We start from the raw sequence: 20,173 nt of genomic DNA, 5'->3' as shown, positions 1-20,173 counted from the left end.
AGTCACTTCTAACATCACATAGTTTTATTTCAAGTTGAAAAAAAAAAAAAAAAATTCTTCATTTATTGTGTTCATGGAGCAAAAACAACTCTTACATTCATACAAATTGAAGATATTTATCAGTAATGGTTTAAGAATTTTCTAGAGAGGCTTCGAGATTTACTCAGTGCCCAACACAAGCAGCACCAGTGATAACATCTTTCCTTGATGTCCTGTCTCTGGCCACAACTGGCCCACATTGGCTTTTCATGATGATTCTGAACGTTCTGCTCCAGCATATGAAGAACAGTGACATGCATCACTTAACTGCAGATTGCCACTCCAATGTCGAGCACAGCGAGCAGCAGGGCATACAAAGAAAACAAGAATCTTGCCGACACTATCTCATTAACATCATCATCTGAAACCAACTAGGTGGAAGAATCAGAGGTGCATATTGCAGTTCATAATGAGTAAAAAACCCTTCCTCAAGAACTAGGCCTTTTTGAGCCTGGTCTTATGAAAACCCATGGCTATTCCAAGCCTCATCAATTTTGGGATGCACTTCACTAACAGTTCCACGATACATCATGGCCACGCCAGGTTATGGGATGCTTGTATACTGCTGAGAAGCAACATGATAAGAACTACGAAAGCTTGTCACTGATTAAATCACAGGGGCCAGGCTTGGACTGTCTGATGCCACTTCAGTTAAGCCATCTCCTAAAGGAAGCCCTTCCAAGGCTACTGTATGCCATCCTGCTGGATCAGAAGTTCTGCACAAGCTCCACAGTCACCTCCTTGGTGTTCAAACCACTCTGCTAGCTAAGTCCTCAGCTAGCTGGATCAGAAGTTCTGCACAAGCTTCACAGTCACCTCCTTGGTGTTCAAACCATTCTGCTAGCTAAGTCCTCAGCTCTTATATCCTATGCTGACTTTTGTCAATTGACAAGGTGTTTGCGGGTGCCAGTTACACTCTTGAAATTTAACAGTGTGCTTTGATGGCTTGTGATGAGATGTTGGATGACTGTTTGCTTTTCAACATTGTGATGTTTAACAGGATGCTGACCTGCTGGGCACTCTATGTAGAGTCTTGAGATGTGTCTTGGTCCCAGACTATAGTCGAGCAGCACGCACAGCACACGGGAAAACAAGTGGGAGGCCATGCGTGGGAGCACAGCAGCATTCTGTGGCACATATACACAAGGTTTCCTGAAATTCCCTACAAAGAGAGAACAAATGTTCTGCACAGTTGTTTCTAGTGTTACAATAACTCACTGATGCTTCTGCCTGCGGTTTGTAGTAGCCAAACGGTATTCTACATGAATACACAAGTCACTGTTATGATAAGTAAGTTTGATCCGATGAGAAATGACTCGAGCTACTCTTCAACGTCTCTCGGTTTCTGGGCCTCTATAGTAATTTCAAAATGTGGCATTTATTTTGGGCGAAATTAGCATCTATTTTTGGTGAATATATTAAAAAAAGATGTTCTGACTTACCAAACAAGAAAGCACTGGTAGATAGACACAATAAAAAACACACAAACACACACAAATTTCAAGCTTTCGCAAGGTTGCTTCATCAGGACAGAGGGAAGGAGAGGGAAAGACGAAAGAATGTGGGTTTTAAGGGAGAGGGTAAGGAGTCATTCCAACCCCGGGAGCGGAAAGACTTACCTTAGGGGGAAAAAGGGACAGGTATACACACGCGCGCACACACACACACACACACACACACACACACACACACACACACACACACACACACACATCCGCACATATACAGACACAAGCAGACATATGTAAAGGCAAAGACTTTGGGCAGAGATGTCAGTTGAGGCAGAAGTAGAGAGGCAAAGATGTTGTTGAGTGACAGGTGAGGTACGAGGGGCAGCAACTTGAAATTAGTGGAGGTTGAGGCCTGGTGGGTAATGGGAAGAGAGGATATATTGAAGGGCAAGTTCCCATCTCCAGAGTTCCGATAGGTTGGTGTCAGTGTGAAGTATCCAGATAACCCGGACGGTGTAACACTGTGCCAAGATGTGCTGGCCGTGCACCAAAGCATGTTTAGCCACAGGGTGATCCTCATTACCAACAAACAATGTCTGCCTGTGTCCGTTTATGCGAATGGACAGTTTGTTGCTGGTCATTCCCACATAGAAGGCTTCACAGTGTAGACAGGTCAGTTGGTAAATCACGTGGGTGTGCTCTTTCACAGGTGGCTCTGCCTTTGATCTTGTACACCTTCCGGGTTACAGGACTGGAGTAGGTGGTGGTGGGAGGGTGCATGGGACAGGTTTTACACCGGGGGCGGTTACAAGGGTAGGAGCCAGAGGGTAGGGAAGGTGGTTTGGGTATTTCATAGGGATGAACCAAGAGGTTATGAAGGTTAGGTGGATGGCGGAAAGACACTCTTGGTGGAGTGGGGACGATTTCATGAATGATAGATCTCATTTCAGGGCAGGATTTGAGGAAGTCGTATCCCTGCTGGAGAGCCACATTCAGAGTCTGATCCAGTCCCGGGAAGTATCCTGTCACAAGTGGGGCACTTTTGGGGTGGTTCTGTGGAAGGTTCTGGGTTTGAGGGGATGAGGAAGTGGCTCTGGTTATTTGCTTCTGTACCAGGTCGGGAGTGTAGTTGCGGGACGCGAAAGCTGTTTTCAGGTTGTTGGTGTAATGGTTCAGGGATTCAGGACTGGAGCAGATTCGTTTGCCATGAAGACCTAAGCTGTAGGGAAGGGACTGTTTGATATGGAATGGGTGACAAGTGTCATAATGGAGATACTGTTGCTTGTTGGTGGGTTTGATGTGGACGGATGTGTGAAGCTGGCCATTGGACAGATGTAGGTCAACGCCGAGGAAAGTGGCATGGGATTTGGAGTAGCACCAGGTGAATCTGATGGAACCAAAGGAGTTGAGGTTGGAGAGGAAATTCTGGAGTTCTTCTTCACTGTGAGTCCAGATCATGAAGACGTCATCAATAAATCTGTACCAAACTTTGGGTTGGCAGGCCTGGGTAACAAAGAAGGCTTCCTCTAAGTGATCCATAAATAGGTTGGAGTACGAGGGGGCCATCCTGGTACCCATGGCTGTTCCCTTTAATTGTTGGTATGTCTGGCCTTCAAAAGTGAAGAAATTGTGAGTTAGGATGAAACCGGCTAAGGTAATGAGGAAAGAGGTTTTAGGTAGGGTGGCAGGCGATCGGCGTGAAAGGAAGTGCTCCATCGCAGCGAGGCCCTGGACATGCGGAATATTTGTATATAAGGAAGTGGCATCAATGGTTACAAGGATGATTTTTGGGGGTAACACATTGGGTAAGGATACCAGGCATTCAAGAAAGTCGTTGGTGTCTTTGATGAAGGATGGGAGGCTGCATGTAATGGGTTGAAGGTGTTGATATACATAGGCAGAGATACGTTTTGTGGGGGCTTGGTAACCAGCTACAATGGGGCGGTCGGGATGTTTGGGTTTGTGAATTTTAGGAACTAGGTAGAAGATAGGGGTACGGGGTGTCAGTGGGGTCAGGAGGTTGATGGAGTCAGGTGAAAGGTCTTGTAGGGGGCCTAAGGTACTGACCATTCCCTGAAGCTCCGCCTGGACAACAGGAATGGGATTACGTTGGCAAACTTTGTATGTAGTGTTGTCTGAAAGCTGACACAGTCCCTCAGCCACATACTCCCGACGATCAAGTACCACGGTCGTGGAACCCTTATCAGCCGGAAGAATGACCATGGATCAGTCAGCTTTCAGATCACAGATAGCCTAGGCTTCAGCTGTGGTGATGTTGGGAGTAGGATTAAGGTTTTTCAGGAAAGATTGAGAGGCAAGGCTGGAAGTGAGAAATTCCTGGAAGGTTTGGAGAGGGTGATTTTGAGGAAGAGGAGGGGGGTCCCACTGTGATGGAGGACGGAACTGTTCCAGGCAGGGTTCAATTTGGATAGTGTCTTGGGGAGTTGGATCATTAGGAGTAGGATTAGGATTATTTTTCTTCATGGCAAAGTAATATTTCCAGCAGAGACGACGTGTGTAGGACAGTAAATCTTTGACGAGGGCTGTTTGGTTGAATCTGGGAGTGGGGCTGAAGGTGAGGCCTTTGGATAGGACAGAAGTTTTGGATTGGGAGAGAGGTTTGGAGGAAAGGTTAACTATTGAATTGGGGTGTTGTGGTTCTAGATTGTGTTGACTAGAATTTTGAGGTTTTGGGGGGAGTGGAGCTGGAAGTGGGAGATTGAGTAGATGGGAGAGACTGGGTCTGTTTGCAATGAGAGGAGGTTGAGGTTTGTTGGAAAGGTTGTGGAGGGTTGCCTTTCCGGAGGTGGGAAACCAGGAGATTGGATAGTTTTTTGAGGTGGAGCGTGGCATGCTGTTCTAATTTGCGGTTGGCCTGTAGGAGGATGCTCTGAACAGCCGCCGGCCGCGGTGGCCGTGCGGTTCTAGGCACTTCAGTCCGGAACCGCGTAACTGCTACGGTCGCAGGTTCGAATCCTGCCTCGGGCATGGATGTGTGTGATGTCCTTAGGTTAGTTAGGTTTAAGTAGTTCTAAGTTCTAGGGGACTGATGACCTCAGATGTTGAGTCCCATAGTGCTCAGAGCCATTTGAACCATTTTTTTCTCAACAGCCGGTGTGGATGTGGGAGAGGAAAGACTAAGGACTTTGATTTTAGGGATAGGAGTTGACGGGTGTGTTCATTGACTGAGTTGATGTGTAGGTGAAGGATTAGGCAGGTGAGGGCTACGGATTGTTCAGTTTGGAACTAGTGTAGGGACTGATGGAAAGAAGGGTTACAGCCAGAGATGGGAACTTTAAGTGCAAGGCCTTTGGGGGTAATGCCAAATGTCAGACAAGCCTGAGTGAATAAAATATGAGAGCGTAATCTGGCTAGGGCAAAGGCATGTTTGCGGAGGGAATGTAAATAAAACTTAATGGGGTCGTTGTGAGGGTGACATGGTATTAGAAGGTGGAAAGTGTAACTGAGGCTAGAGTGAAAATAAAAATATATGGGGAGAGATAAAGGTGAACTAGAAAGGAACTGGAGTTCTGGTGTGAAAAAAGTCGAAAAAGTGTCGGTTTAAGCTGAAAAAAGACAGGTATACACTTGCACACACCCCTAAGATAAGTCTTTCCGCTCCCGGGATTGGAATGACTCCTTACCCTCCCCCTTAAACCCACATCCTGTCGTCTTTCCCTCTCCTTCCCTCTTTCCTGATGAAGTAACCTGGGTTGCAAAAGCTTGAAATTTGTCTGAGTTTTTTGTGTGTTTTTTATTGTGTTCTATCTACCAGCGCTTTCTCGTTTGGTAAGTCACAGCATCTTTGTTTTTTATATATATTTTTCCCACGTGGAATGTTTCCCTCTATTATATACATACACACACCCAAGCAGTAGCCACCTCTTCCGATGGTTTACTCCGGTAGCTTCATCTATGACTGATGAAGACAAGTACGAAACTCATCGGTGCATTGTATCAACATGATCATAGGACTTGGATGATAACTCTAGAGGATTTCTTCAAAAGAAAACACTGCTGTCATAAATTGCAGACTATCAGACAATAAAGAAAAATTACTGAAAGTAATTGGTGATATTATATTCAGTTACAAGGGATGGAGAAAAATATGGAAACACTAAAACACTATACATTATGGTTGGCTAATACGGTGTAGGAAAACCACTCGCATTTAAAACAGATTCCAGTCATCTTGGAATGGATAAATACAGGTTCTGCATGGTTTTCATGGGAATCTTATACCATTCTTCCAGCAAAATGTGGCACGTTCATGTAAAAATGATGGGCGCAGATAGTGATCACACAGCCTTCTCTCCAAGTATAGCATGAAAATTCAATAATATTCAGATCTGGTAACTGTGATCGCCAGGGGAGATGCAACAATTCATCCTTGTGCTCAAAAAAACCAGTTCTGGATGATAGAAAGTATGTGAACAGGGGCCCTGTTGTCATGGAACACAGCATCACCACTGGGGGAACAAACAAGACGTGACCTACCAGAATGGTCACATAATGCTTGGTAGAAATGCTACCTTGAGGAATAACCATGGGGCACATGGAATACCATGATATGGCTGTACAAATCATCAGTGAACTGAGGTTTAATTTCACTCTTGGGATGTAAACTTGGCCAGAAGTTGAAAATGGTGCCAAACAAGATTCATCTGATAAAATGACTTCCTTCTAATGCTCCACAGTTGAGGTTTTATGGAATCTGCATCACTGATGAGTGGTTTTGGAATTCCAGCTCACTCTGCAGTTCCCTGGTTTGGAGCTCCCTTAATGTCGTTTTATTACTGAAGGGGTTCGCGAGTGTGACATTCAGTCCTGAAAGATGTTTGCAGCTGACATCCTCTGATTTTTCACCACAATCCTCAAAATGACTTTTTTTTTATCACTCCACACACACTTTTCATCTGCACCATGGCTCAGTGTGTGATGTTTTTTCTCTTTTCCAGTATGTGGTATAAATCTTCGGTACAGTGTCTCTTGAAACACCGAACCTTTTGGCTACCTTGGTTACAGTAGGACCCACCATATGTGCACCAACAAACTGCCAACATTTGGATTCAGTTTGCTACACACACCACTGCTTTGAACATGACTGATACTTGCAGTACGGTGAGAACATCGCACAACTACCATTTGTGGTCAAATTTAACAGTGCATCCTGTAGGCTTAGTTAGCATTTGCATTTACATTCACACTTGCAATTCTCATTGTGTTTCCATATTACTGTCCTAGCCCAGTATATCATCACAAACTAACACCAACTAAAGAGTATAATTAGAAAATATGTGCTTTTAGCTAATGATGCAAAACACTGAAATGAGGGCTTGTTAAGTGTGAACACAATAGCATGTGTTTAATTTATTTGAGTATGATTTTGACACATTCAGCTGCCAGATTCCAATCTATTATTATATTATCACAAGCTCACTGAGGTTAAATGCAGATTTAATTATCTCATTGATGCTTAGTGGTCTGGTTATATCTGTACATATACTGATGGATCCAAAATTCCACAAGAGGAATATACTGGATGTGTTTTTCTACGTCCACTGATTCAAATCGGTAAAGCCCACATTTCCTTAAATGGAGTCAAGAGCCACAGGAAGCAGCACTGGCAAGAGATGTGAAATGTATCCCAACAAATGAAAGGTGGATATTATGCAGCATTACAACCTCAAATTACCAAAAGGCCGTGGTTAATGAGGATGCATTTGGACCGATCTAAGATTTCCACCATCATTCAACTCCGCTTTAACTATGCCTCATTTCTTCTACGTCTGTTTAGAATTAAAATTTATGATTCCCCTACACATGAGTGTAATTCTGAGTCAGAAGCTGATGTAACCCCATTTTGTTTCAACGTTTCAAATATGACAATGAATGATCAGAATGTTTGGAGGCTCTGACGAGTACAGGTTATCTTCTCACTCAGAGTCTTCTCTTTTGGCTTCTAAAGATATCCGCCTGTATAAAGTGACGGTTTTCTTAAGAGTATAGGGTAAAATCTGTAAGACTCATTTTCATTTATCTGTATCACTTATTATTAAATTTAAGAAGTACTATGGACTGATAACACAAATATGTCTAGTTTAGTTTAATTATTAAATATTTGTTGTGAAAAAAGTTGATGGTCTGAGCTTTCAATTCTGTATGTATGAATTTTTGTGTTTTCTCTTATGTTTTCTATGTAAGCATGTATTCTTGATGGCTAAACAAAGTACAAAGCCATAGAAAACAAACAAACGAACAATTTTTTACTTAAATGTTACAAATACTTGAGATAGTTCTCCTTCGTGAAGGGATCCTAAGAACATGATGTAGAAGTTAATAAATTTACTTTATGCAATGTTTTAATGTTAAAAAGTGAACTTAATGTTGTCATCCTTTTGATTTATTTGTCGATCCCTAGTGATTTCATGCTTCTTATTCTCTGTCATAAGTGTCCACGATTACATACATTCAGATCTTTAGAACTTATCATTAAACATTGGTGGGAAAACTAACCTCTCCAGTGACACACAGGTCATATTTAGAAACAAGGTCCTTGTAATTATTTTTTGGGAGAACTGGAAGCCTCTGTGTCTGGTCAATACTCTCCCAATGCCATTCATTCTCACTATTAGTTAGAATCAGAACTAAAGATTTCTGAACAAATTTTAATTCTTTTGCAACATGGCATGCCGTTAATGGATTGTCCCCAGTGATCATCACAACCTGTAAACAGGACATGGACCTAAATTAATATTGTAATGCATTTAACTGCTAAGATAGGAAACAGGTTTTTTTCATGTACCTGGTGAGAGGCATTAAGAATCTCTTTTATTACACTTTTTGAATCAGTTTTAAGTGGGCAGGATATGACTACAAATCCAGCAAATTTTAATTCACATTCTATGTCTTCCCTTGAAAATTCGCGTATTTGCTGTGGAGTGAGACGACCAATCTCTTTCCAACCCAATGCCAATACTCTTGCACCTCGCCGAGACATTTCCAGATAAACGGAGTCGTAGTTGTCCGGAATGACAGAGAACTGTAATTTCATTAAAGAAATGCACAGATTAGTCAAAACTTGCACATATTCTCTTTGTACATGCAGATAACTATGGATTTTCTTGATTGAAAGAAAAACATCACCATGGACTTAAGTGTTTCTGGTGCTCCTTTCACTGTCGCTACATATGTTGTATCTGTGCTTCCAGATAGTGTATACCCAGCAATAACAGACATTCTTTTCAAAGCTGATGAAAAATGATGCCGATAAAAAATCTTCATTCCAGGAGCTTTACCTTTCTTGGGAATCACAGCATCACCTATAACAAGAGTGATTATTGACAGAAAAGTAAAGAAATAATTGACACGAATACCATATTCTGCTTTTTTAGCATGCGCATGTGCGCACGCACACACACACACACACACACACACACACACACACACACACACACACACACAAATATGATGTATAAAGGGAAAAATACAAGGTTATTCAATCAATAAATTGAATACATCATGGACAGAAATGCATGAATTATTTGGCTATTTTCTTGTTCAAGATTTATTTAGTCACTAAAAACCCAAACATCAGTTGGGGCATCAGAAAACATCAGAACAGTTATGGGAGAAGCACTTACCTACTGAGCTGTCAAAAAAGTACCTAAGAAGTATTGGTACTACGAGAGATCAGACAATGGATCAAATTCATCTCCATTTGTCCAGGTGCTCCAGCGCGATGGTGCCAAAATGAAGGTTTTAAAATGGAAAGAGACAGCAGTGCAGTTTCTACTTCCAGCCACACCACAAATATGAAAGTTACATAGCAACAAGAGGCTGTCAAATTGAAATTCAGCTCACGTAGACAACAGAAGAAAGGCCAATGGACCAGATGGTGTACTTTGTTTAAGCTAGATTACCAAATATGCAAGAGAATAGACTCAGTCATATGTGAAACCCAGCTTGCTCTGTTAATTCATGACATCCAGCACATGACGTTTAGGTTACCGTCACAATTTTTGATTTCCAGAAAGCCTCTGATACAATTCATAGCACTTACGCTGTGGGGAAAAGAAAAGTGCATGGAATGTTCTAATAGGAATACAATTGGTTAAGACTTCACAGTCGACATAACTCAGCACTCATCCTTAATTGAGGAACATTATCAGAAGAAAAAGTGTTGAGCAGCATCCCTGAAGGTAGTGTAATAGTATAGCTATGGTTCATGATGTGTATTAATGATCAGGCAGATGGTGTCTGTAGCTCTACAAGGCTGTCTGTAGATTGTAGAATTACGTACAGGGAGGTTACATTTTACTGAAATTATTATAAAATGAAGACACATGCAGATTATTACCTCCTGGTGCAATACCTGGTAGCCAATTATCAGCATAAATGAATGTAATTTAATACATGTAAATAGATGAACAGATCTCATGTTACTTGAGTATGCTATCAGTCTTTGGAATCAACCACAACCATCAACTTTATAAGAGTACCTATCAACAGCAATTTAGGGTGGAGCAACCTCACACATCAAACCATTGGGAAGGCAGATGCCAAATTCTGATCTACTGGAAGGAATTCTCACTCAAAATCCTTTCTTAGATACTTTTAATGGTCTGGAAGCCCAATGAAGTATTTTGACAAAACATAGACAATTCGTAGAAAGCTCTGCACATGGTGCTATTTCAAATACATAAAAGGGAAAATGAAAGCTTTTTTTCAGCCCTCCTCCCATAAAAAGAAACAAAATCTGCAACAACATGTTGGCTTTATATGTGCACTCAGTAGCATGTACAAGGAAAAAAAACATTACCTGTTAAATTTGCATTACATTCATAAGACTAAAATGAAATGATTGGATACTCAAATACCTTTGGTAAGATTCCAGTCCACAGCAGTTAGTGTAGCTTTTTCCAGTGGATCACCAACCAAACCATCATCAAGTTGTGCTAAGGCATGACAAGTTGCGAGGACTTGTATACTTTCTAATGGAGCTTCTGACATGGGAGTGACTCCTGAGCGGCCCCTACAAGAAACAAATCTACACTCGTATATAAGCTTAAGTAATATAGAAGCTGAATACAAGGAATAAAACACTTAATCCCGTATATAAAACACACATCCACAAGAAAAATGAGCATTCTGTTCAGTTACCAAACACTGCAGTATGTATGTATGTAGAAAAAATTTATATATGAACAATGTCTGACATTCACCAAATTCTACTTTGGCCAGGATGCACACCACGCTACTACATGAGCTATACTGTGTTGAAGAGAACAGTCATTGTCATCATCAGTAACAGCATCAACCAACCTTCTGTAAACTTTCCTTGACATATTACCACCTCTGCAATGCTATCCATTCCATCACTAGATCAACACCACAAACATATGGGCTTTCAAAATAAGTGACATAAATCACTCACAATTACAATATAAGATTTTAATGGCTTGCTTTTACACACTCCTGATATATAACAATGAAATGCTTTTCATATTGTTGCAGAAGAAGCTGAGTAGCACAGTCACCATGGTGTAGTAGTTATGACACTAGACTGTTGCATGGAGGGTCGTGAGACCCAAACTCACCAGAACTGTAAAATTTTAATTTCTATATTCAGTTCGAGTACATTCTGGAAGTATCCACAAATGGCATGAATCATTGTAGTGGAATGTTCTGTAACTGTGTATATACCATATGTGTTCTGGCCAGAGGCAGTTCGCTCCACGCTCTTGTATATGCAAGTACTGAATAAAAATTCGTTAAGTAAAGTTTGTGTTTGTAATTCATCTAATTACACCTTCTTCTACGTAACATTATTCTGGTGGAGACACTGGGTATTGGAACCTGTGATAGCGCACATTATCAATGATACAGTAGCTCCCATCAGGCCACGACAGAGCCGCCATTTACGTGGCGAGAAACCCGAGTTCAAGCCATATTCAACAGATCACAATCTATGACAGACAGAAGAAGAAAAGGATTTTATGATGACAGCAACTGTGTGACACCACATGAGACAGCCTTCCGGGTTCTCTGGTGACGATGGCCAAGATGCAAACAAGTGGATGAAGGTATATGAGCTTATAGCCAAATTTAACAAATGGGATGACACCATGTCTTTGGCTAACATATTTTTCTACTTGGAGGGCACTGCCAAGCAATGGTATGAGAACAACGAGGAGAAGTTCACAAGAAGTATTCCAGCAACACCCAATGTCAGAAGTGCAAGGTTGAAGATAAATTAAAGTGCAGGGCACAGCATCCAGGAGAAACTACAGCATCCTACATTCAAGGCGTCTTGAAGCTGTGTAAAATAGTGGATCCTAGAATGAAGGAGGAAGATAAGGTTGCACTCTCATGAAGGGTGTTGCTGAGGACATGTATCAAGCCCTACTCCTTGTTGCCAGTATATCGAGATAATGCATCAAAAAATAATTACACACAAGAAGTTTGAACGGCTTCCAAACGTCTTATCAATGTCTTGTGACGGAGGAAGGAACCGATTTCACAAGTGTTCTTCGTCAGATAGTGAGAGAGGAAGTTCAGAAGGCACTTGGGTTGCACGACGAGCAAACACCGAGACCCTTCAAGAAGTCTTAAGGGATGAAGTGTAACAGACATTGAACCCAACCTCTCGTCCTTCATTCCCTTTCAAACGATGAAAAAGTTGAGACCCTGGCGAACTTACGTTCCTACAATGCTACATGGGCATCAAGGAAGACTGACATCTGGAGGACCCACGATAACGAACCAGTATGTTTCTACTGCAGACGACTGGGACATGTTGTGCACTATTATCAATAAAGGCAGTGGATATTTGATGACGACCGCACCAGAAGACAGCAAACCAATCTTAGCTGATGCCAATTCCGGGATGACAAAGAATAACACGAAGATGTGGGTGCAGGATGACATAGGTCACTATCGCTGCAAGCTAGCCACTGAAGAGGATGCTCCCCAACACACCGATCAAGGTCTCCATCACCGTTTAGAAGCTCCAGCCAATCACCTAGCTGCCAAAACCTGGAAAACTAAAGGGTGCAACCTTCCTTGGAGGTGTGGCTGCCGAAGAGAAAAATCCTCCGCCGTACATCACTACAAAAATGATAGGAAACTACGTCGATATCCTCATGGATGGCTGACAAGTGCAAGCTCTTGTGGACTCTGGAGCATCATATTCAGTCATTTCGGAGAAGTACCATCGCCAGTTGCAGAAAATCTTATTCGTTGACAACAAAACATCTCTACTGAAGGTGGCTAATGGGAAATATGTAAAAACTACAGGAAGATGTGTCATTCGTGTGGGTACAAGTGGCCATAGACAGCTCTTAGAATTCATCGTCTTACGAGAGTGTAGTCATGACGTCATTCTCGGATGGGACTTTTTGAAAGCTTCTCAGGCAAATATAGATTGTGGTTGCTCGAAGATTATGATAGCCGAGATGAGATACTGTGGACAGGAAGATGAGCATCAGAGTGTGTGGAGACTGTGTGCTCGATGAAGTGATCATTCCTGCAGTCAGCACTAGAAAAGTAACTGAAATGTGTCATGCCATGCATCAACCCATGGATCTTGTAGTGGAATGTAAGGGAAGAATACCACTGAAGAATAACTTGGTCATCCCAGCCTCTGTCGTCTCATTTAAGAATGGATTTGGCGAATTGTGGATAGTTAACTGTCGCCGAGAACTGCCAATCCTTCCAAGACGCATTTTTGTAGCAAATGCTGAGCTGTTAACTGCCGAACAGCTGAGCATCCACTATGAGACAAGATCTTGTAGCTCGACTATCACTATGGGACAATAGAAGAAGCTAATTGCCATTCTTCAAGAGTTCTCTGAATGCTTCAATCCACAGATGAAGATCAAATTAGACAAATTGATGGTGAAGCACCGGATTAACACTGGAGACCATCAACCAATAAGCCAGAGAGCAAACCATGTGCCAGCAACGGAATGTTGAATAATTTGCGATGAGATAGAGAAAATGATGAAGAATGACATCATTCAGCCTTTGCAGAGCCCATGGTCGTCACCAGTGGTTTTTGTCAGGAAGAAGGATGACAGTTGGCACTTTTGTGTTGATTACAGGAAGCTTAATAAGATAACTAAAAAGGACATTTGCCCCCTTCCACAAATTGACGATACATTAGATTGTCTGAAGGGAACTAAATTTTTCTCAACCACGGACATGTACTCAGGATACTGACAAATCAAAGTACATGAGGCTGATTGTGAGAAAACTGCATTCATCACCCCTGAGGGCCTGTATGAGTTTAAGGTAACGCCATTTGGTTTGTGTAATGCACCAGCAACTTTTGAACGGATGATGGATAATCTTCTAAGTCACCTGAAGGGGATGATATGTCTTCGTTCTCAGAGACGTTTGATGAACATGTAAAAAGACTGAGGACCATTCTTAAGTGTCTCCAACAAGGAGGATTGTATTGAAGCCAGGCCACTCCAAGAGTTGTTAAAAACCGATGCTACTTTATCTGGGGTGGTGCTTAACAAGATTCTTTCGATGTGCTGTGGGAAGCTCTGACGATTGAACCTGTACTTGGTCTGTATGATGAGAGAGCACCTACAGAACTACACACAGATGCCAGTGATTATGGGATCGGTGCTGTTCTGGTGCAAATTTCGGATGGAAAAGAGAAGGTTATAGCCTATGCTTATAGGACACTTACAAAAGCTGAGAGATACTACTCAACTACAGAAAAAGAATGTCTTGCTGTGATCTGGGCCATGTGCAAATTTTGACAGTATCTATATGGAAGGCCATTCACAGTTGTTACAAACCATCATTCACTTTGTTGGTTGACAGGTCATAAGGCTCCAACAGGATGACTCACCAGGTGGGCACTACATCTTCAAGAGTACGACATTACCATAGTGTACAAAAGTGGAAGAAAACAACAAGATGCAGACTGTCTCTCAAGAAACCCTGTGCAAGACCATCAAGACTTTGATGAAGATAGTGACTGTCTCGCTGCACTCCAGGATCTCTCTGCTGAGCAGAAGAAGGATGCCAAGATATCTCAAATCATGCTTGCATTAAATCAGTCATAGGATGTGAAAGGACAATTAAGGTAGTTAATGGATTACTTTGCAAGAAACAGTTTGATCCGTTTGGAAAGAGGTGGCTACCAGTGATTCCTAAACACATGTGCTTAGATGTTCTACAGAAATTCCAAGACACACCTGAAGCTGGACATTTAGGATTTATTAAGACATAAAATAGGATCCGCAAGAGTGTTTTCTGGCCAGGGTTATTTAGGAGTGTCCGTCACTGTGTGTCGCACTGTCGAGAGTGCCAGAGGAGAAAAGCAGTTCCTCACAAACCACCCGGCCAACTCATACCAATTCCACCAGCCAAAACACCTTTCCAATGTGTTGGGATTGACCTCCTCGGACAATAACCAACGTCTGCTAGTGGCAATAGATGGATTATTGTTTGCACTGATTATCTGACACACTATGCCATTACAAAAGCCATGAAAACAGCTGAAGCATTTGAGGTAGCAAAATTCGTCGTGGAAGACATTGTATTAAAACACGGTGCCCCAAGGTCATTAGTTACGGACCGAGGGAAAGTTTTTCAATTAAATCTTGTGACAGAGATAACCCGTCAGTACAACATTACTCATCACATGACGACTGCCTGCCATCCGCAAACTAATGAGCTTACTGAACGCCTTAATAAGACCTCCCATCCCCCCCCCCCCCCCCCCCCCCTCCCCTAGCAATGTTTGTCAATGTTGAGCAGAGCAACTGGGATGAGGTGCTACATTTTGTGATGTTTGCTTAAAACACCGCCAAACAAGACACCACAGGATTTACGCCATTTTTCCTGGTGCGTGGGCGTCAGGTGGCTATGGTGATAGACACTGTGTTTCTGTTACATCCTGATGGCGTGGATGATGACTACATAGGCCAGGTGTTAACCAGAGCTGAGGAAGCTCGGCAGTTAGCTCGACTCCGCCCACTGCAGGCTCAGGAAAATGATCTCCAAAGGTATGATGCGAGCCACTGCCCTGTTGTCTACCAGCCTGGTGACCTCGTCTGGATCTTCACTCCTGTTCGGAAGATTGGTCTCTCTGAGAAGCTCCTCAGGCACTACTTTGTAAAACAGTTGTCTGATGTCACTTATGAAGTTGAACATTTCGACCCTAACACAAGATCAGAGATATGGTCCACGTCCTTCGAATGAAGCCCTATAAGGATCCTGCATCTCAGGGTAAATTTGAAGCTCCAGCAACAGGCAACAAGCAGAAAGGTGACAAAGAGCATAGGAGCAAAGGAAGTTCTAAGAAGATCACCGCCAGGGCGAACATCAGTCTTCGGGAGTCGGAGTATGCAGGACCGATGACTCATTCCCAGACTAGGAGGACGTAACGTCGAGACGCTGTCCTCTTAAGGAGGGGAGCAATGTCACAGAAGAAGTTGAGTAGTAGAGTCACCATGGTGTAGTGGTTATTATACTAGACTGTTGCATGGAGGGTTGTGAGTTCCAAACTCACCTTTGTTTTTATTTGCTTTCTGCATCTGTGTGCCAAAGCTGTGGGCATTTTCCTGTTAAAGATACAGTTCTGGCAACAATACTTGACAGATGGGTGAATGTTTACATTCCGTATTTAAATAATTAACAATTTCCTTGCATTGTGAACTCTATCATAGGTAATCATGTTACTACTTCATAAATAAAGTAGGAGTAAAGGAGACCTCTCACCAAGTGACAGCTCTCACCGAATAGTAGAAGTGCACCATTGCTAGGACTGCAGTTTGGCAGGTGGACTACAGTAGGGTATGTCGGGTGAGGGCGGGTAGAGATAAAGTGGAGGGAGGATAAAAGAGGGGCTGGTGGTGGGGAAGCTAGCAGCTCAGAGGGAGGCAGCCAGTTGGATAGCTAGGAATGTGGGAGGGAGAGGTGGCAGCTGAGCAGGCCAGGTATGTCATGTATAGGTGCAAGAGCTAATGGGGAGTGGCCCATGATGAAGATGATATGGAGACGTGAACTGGATGTGGGTGACTGGAGAGAACTGGGAGGAACGAATTGACAGAGGAAAGGGAAACTGTTGGGTGTAGAGTGTGGTGACAATTTGTTAATGGAGACTGCGGCCAGGAGGGTTACAGGAGCAAAGACTGTGTTGTAAGGAGAACACCCATCCACACAGTTCAGAAAAGCTGGTGGTGGAGGTAAGGACCCAGATGGCCCGGGTTGCGAAGCAACCAGTGAAACTGAGCATGTTGTGCTCAGCTGTATATAGTGATTAACTTTGTTCTTAGCCACTGACTGGCCATGGCCATTCACTCTTAGGCAGCTGGTTGGATGTCATTAGCACAACAAGTTGCGCAGTGATTGGAAAAGAGTTGGTATATGACATGGCTGCCTTTGCACGAGATTCTCACTTGAATGAAGCACTTGATTAAGACGACAGAAAAGACTCTTTGACAAAATCTTTAAGTAACAGTTGTGAGCTGTGTATGTCAACTTGTACAAAGCATCCATCTGAATCTACACGAGACGAAAATTCTTCGAAATCTGGAGCATCTGAGAGTGAGAGTGAAATGTGTGGGGAAAGATCATGCTTTAGCAATATGTCCGACTGGAAGAAATGTCATTTGTGTACAGCTGTGCAAGATTCCAACAATCTGTCATTTTTTCTAATATTCCTAACAAAGAACAAATGAAATCTGTAGCAGATGATACAATAGGTTTTATTTAAATTTCACTGAAAATATGTGAAAATCACTGCATTTTCTACATTTACATCTAAATATGTATTCTACAAAGAGCTGTAAAATGTTAGGTGGAGGGTTTTTCCTGCTAATATTATCAATTTTCTGTATTACTTCATTTGCATATTGAGCAACAGTCTATATGCATTGGTACAAGTCCTAATGTGCCTTGTGTTACAGTCATGATCTCTATGCAAGATATAGAACAATGTCAGCATAATGGTTGCACAATTTTCATGAAATGCAGGTTCTTTTAAATTCCTCAACAGGTTTTTGTGATAACTATGCCATCCTTCTTCCAAGTACTCTGATTTAAGTTCTCCGAGCCTTTCTGTTGCACTTTCGTACGGGTTACACCAGTCCGTTAATCTAGCGAAGTTTCTGATTTCATTCAATGTCTGTTGTGCCTAAACAATAGAGCCCCAAACACTGGAACAATACCCTACGCTTGGTCGCATTAGCATCTTGTATGCGATTTTCTATAAAAATTGTACTTTCCAGAACTTTTTCAACAATTTTAAATCCATACCACATCCCATAGTGAATTACAGTCATATCAAATGCTCTGCCTTCATGACAATATTACTGTTCAAAGAGCAGTTATCATTCAAAAATCATACTCTGTCCAAACGGAGTACATTTGTAATTTAAAAAAAAAAAAAAATAAATAAATAAATAAATAAAAAAATAAAAAAAAATTAAGTTGTGCGCTTGTCAGAGTGGTTATGCACTGGATTTAATCATAAATAAAATTGCAACAGTGGAAATCTGCTGTCACAATGTGAGGAAAAACTGTGACATAGTGGCAACACTCATGAAGCTGTATGTGGAACAGGGGCACACACTATGTGCTGACAATCACTGTTTTGAGTCCAGGCCTGTTCCTAGGCTTCATAACAATCGAACTACCACAACACTACTTTGTAAGGGCAATTTGTCAAAACTACATGACAAAATGAAATGAGGTGAAATCAGTTTTAAGTCCACTGATATAAAGCATGGCATGAAGTGGTGCGAGAAAAGAAATGTTTGTATGTTGCCACCTGTAATACCACAGAAAAGTTTTAAATGGAAAAGACTGACAGAAGGAATGGTGAAAGAATCTTCAAAACACAATACATTGCAGATTATAATTCAAGTATGGGGACAGTTGGCCACACTGACATGTCATTGAGTTCAGACAGATCAGTGATGAGGACTGTGAAGCTTTAGAAGAAGTTCTTTTTGTGCATACTGGACCTATGCATTTTAAATAGTCATGTCTTCCACAGAACAACAATAGAGTGAAAAAAACGTCAACAGCAGGGTTTCATTTGTCTCTGGTCAGAGAACTTACTGAAAAGAATTTTGATGTAAAAGGTATTCACACACTTAAAGAGTCCCCGACATTGAAACTTTTTGCAATTAATTGCACAACTATACTGATGGAAATGGAAATAGTTACACAATGAACACATTCCACAAATGCTGAAAAATTGATAGTCTAGTATTTCCATGCCTTCAGAGTAAGTTTTTTTAAATTTCACACTTGGGTGAGCTTACTTCAGTATAGGTAAAAGCCAGTCCGGCAGATGAAAACAGGTATGAACACATACATAGTGGCTACTGCGTGTGTGTGTGTGTGTGTGTGTGTGTGTGTGTGTGTGTGTGTGTGTGTCCAGAACTTTTTAGGTGGAGACTGCAACACAACTTGCCCAGAAGATATGCACATGCAACTTATTGCCACTGAGGTTGGATATATGCATGAGGGTACAGGAGCATTATACAAAATGGTTCAAATGGCTCTGAGTACTATGGGACTTAACATCTGAGGTCATCAGTCCCTAGAACTTACAATTACTTAAACCTAACTGACCTAAGGACATCACACACATCCATGCCTGAGGCAGGATTCGAACCTGCGACGGTAGCAGTCGCGCGGTTCCAGACTGAAGCGCCTAGAACCGCTCGGCCACCAAGGCCGGCTAGCATCATACAGATAGATCTTACAGATGCTGACTGTTATGCAATGACTACAGAATGAGTTGTGGTGATATGGACTCAGCACAACAGTGTGGCAAAAGAATCTCTTCAATTGGTTTTGACAGACATATGACAACAGCTGAAATCCAGACAGGGGTTACAGCAGAATGTCATCATCATGAACTGTCGGGAACAGATCACTAGAAGCTGGGTTGAGATTTCCAGTTGCCATGCATCATTTACTGCAAACACTTAGCACACACAACAGAGACTTGCATGTTGGCCAATGTCAAGTGGGACACTGAGTGGCATTCTGTGGAATTCAGCAACCAGTCTCGCTTCTGTTTGTGACAGTCAGATTGACTCCAAAGTGTCCATAGGCAACCTGGTGGAAAGTCACAGGAACCCATACCTGGGGAAATCATGATTCAGGGAGTTACTGGATATGACAACAAGACTGACATAGTAACTGTTGAAAGGAGGCTGAATGTTCATCAACATATAGCAAGAAGAACTTTTATTTAATTCATAGAACAATGATACAGCAACCAGTGATAAATGTTTTGCAGAGATAAACAGTTTTGGCTGCAAAACAGGCTTTGTTATTTTATATTTTGCCAAATAATATTGTTTGTGTGGCCGGAACATATACAACAGCATTTCTTACATGTTTACATTTCCTCATGCATTTCTGTAGGCCTGATTCCACTTTTGACATCTTTGGACAACACTACATATTCTACAAGTGCACTGTGCAAGTCTCTTACAATTCGACAAGGGTAACTACCTCCTGAGGTCTTTTATGAACTTTAAATGTGACTTTCCTTCTCCTCAACACTATTTTATATCAGGGCACCATGCAATGTTCTTAAAATATAGACAACGGTGTTTGCCTGCTAAGACATTTTCATGGACAGCAGCCTGTGTGTTTAACATCTGATGAGCCAGCCAATATGAAGATGCCTT

General features: G+C 42.0%; 1 protein-coding gene across 1 annotated transcript in view; it reads right to left on the bottom strand.

Annotated features, from left to right (window-relative positions):
* LOC126483772 (endoplasmic reticulum transmembrane helix translocase) overlaps positions 1-20,173 on the bottom strand; it is a 193,491-nt gene that overhangs the window by 124,196 nt on the left and 49,122 nt on the right. The window contains exons 10-13 of the mRNA XM_050106925.1: positions 10,370-10,524; positions 8,637-8,812; positions 8,296-8,532; positions 8,007-8,216 (exon numbers count right to left, since the gene is read on the bottom strand). Of these exons, the coding sequence (XP_049962882.1) occupies positions 8,007-8,216; positions 8,296-8,532; positions 8,637-8,812; positions 10,370-10,524 (778 nt within the window). The remainder of the gene's footprint in view (positions 1-8,006; positions 8,217-8,295; positions 8,533-8,636; positions 8,813-10,369; positions 10,525-20,173) is intronic.

Source organism: Schistocerca serialis, chromosome 6, assembly GCF_023864345.2.
Source record: "Schistocerca serialis cubense isolate TAMUIC-IGC-003099 chromosome 6, iqSchSeri2.2, whole genome shotgun sequence".
NCBI lineage: Eukaryota > Metazoa > Arthropoda > Insecta > Orthoptera > Acrididae > Schistocerca > Schistocerca serialis.
Note: the sequence above shows the minus strand (reverse complement) of the source record. Positions and strands in the feature narration are given on the sequence as shown.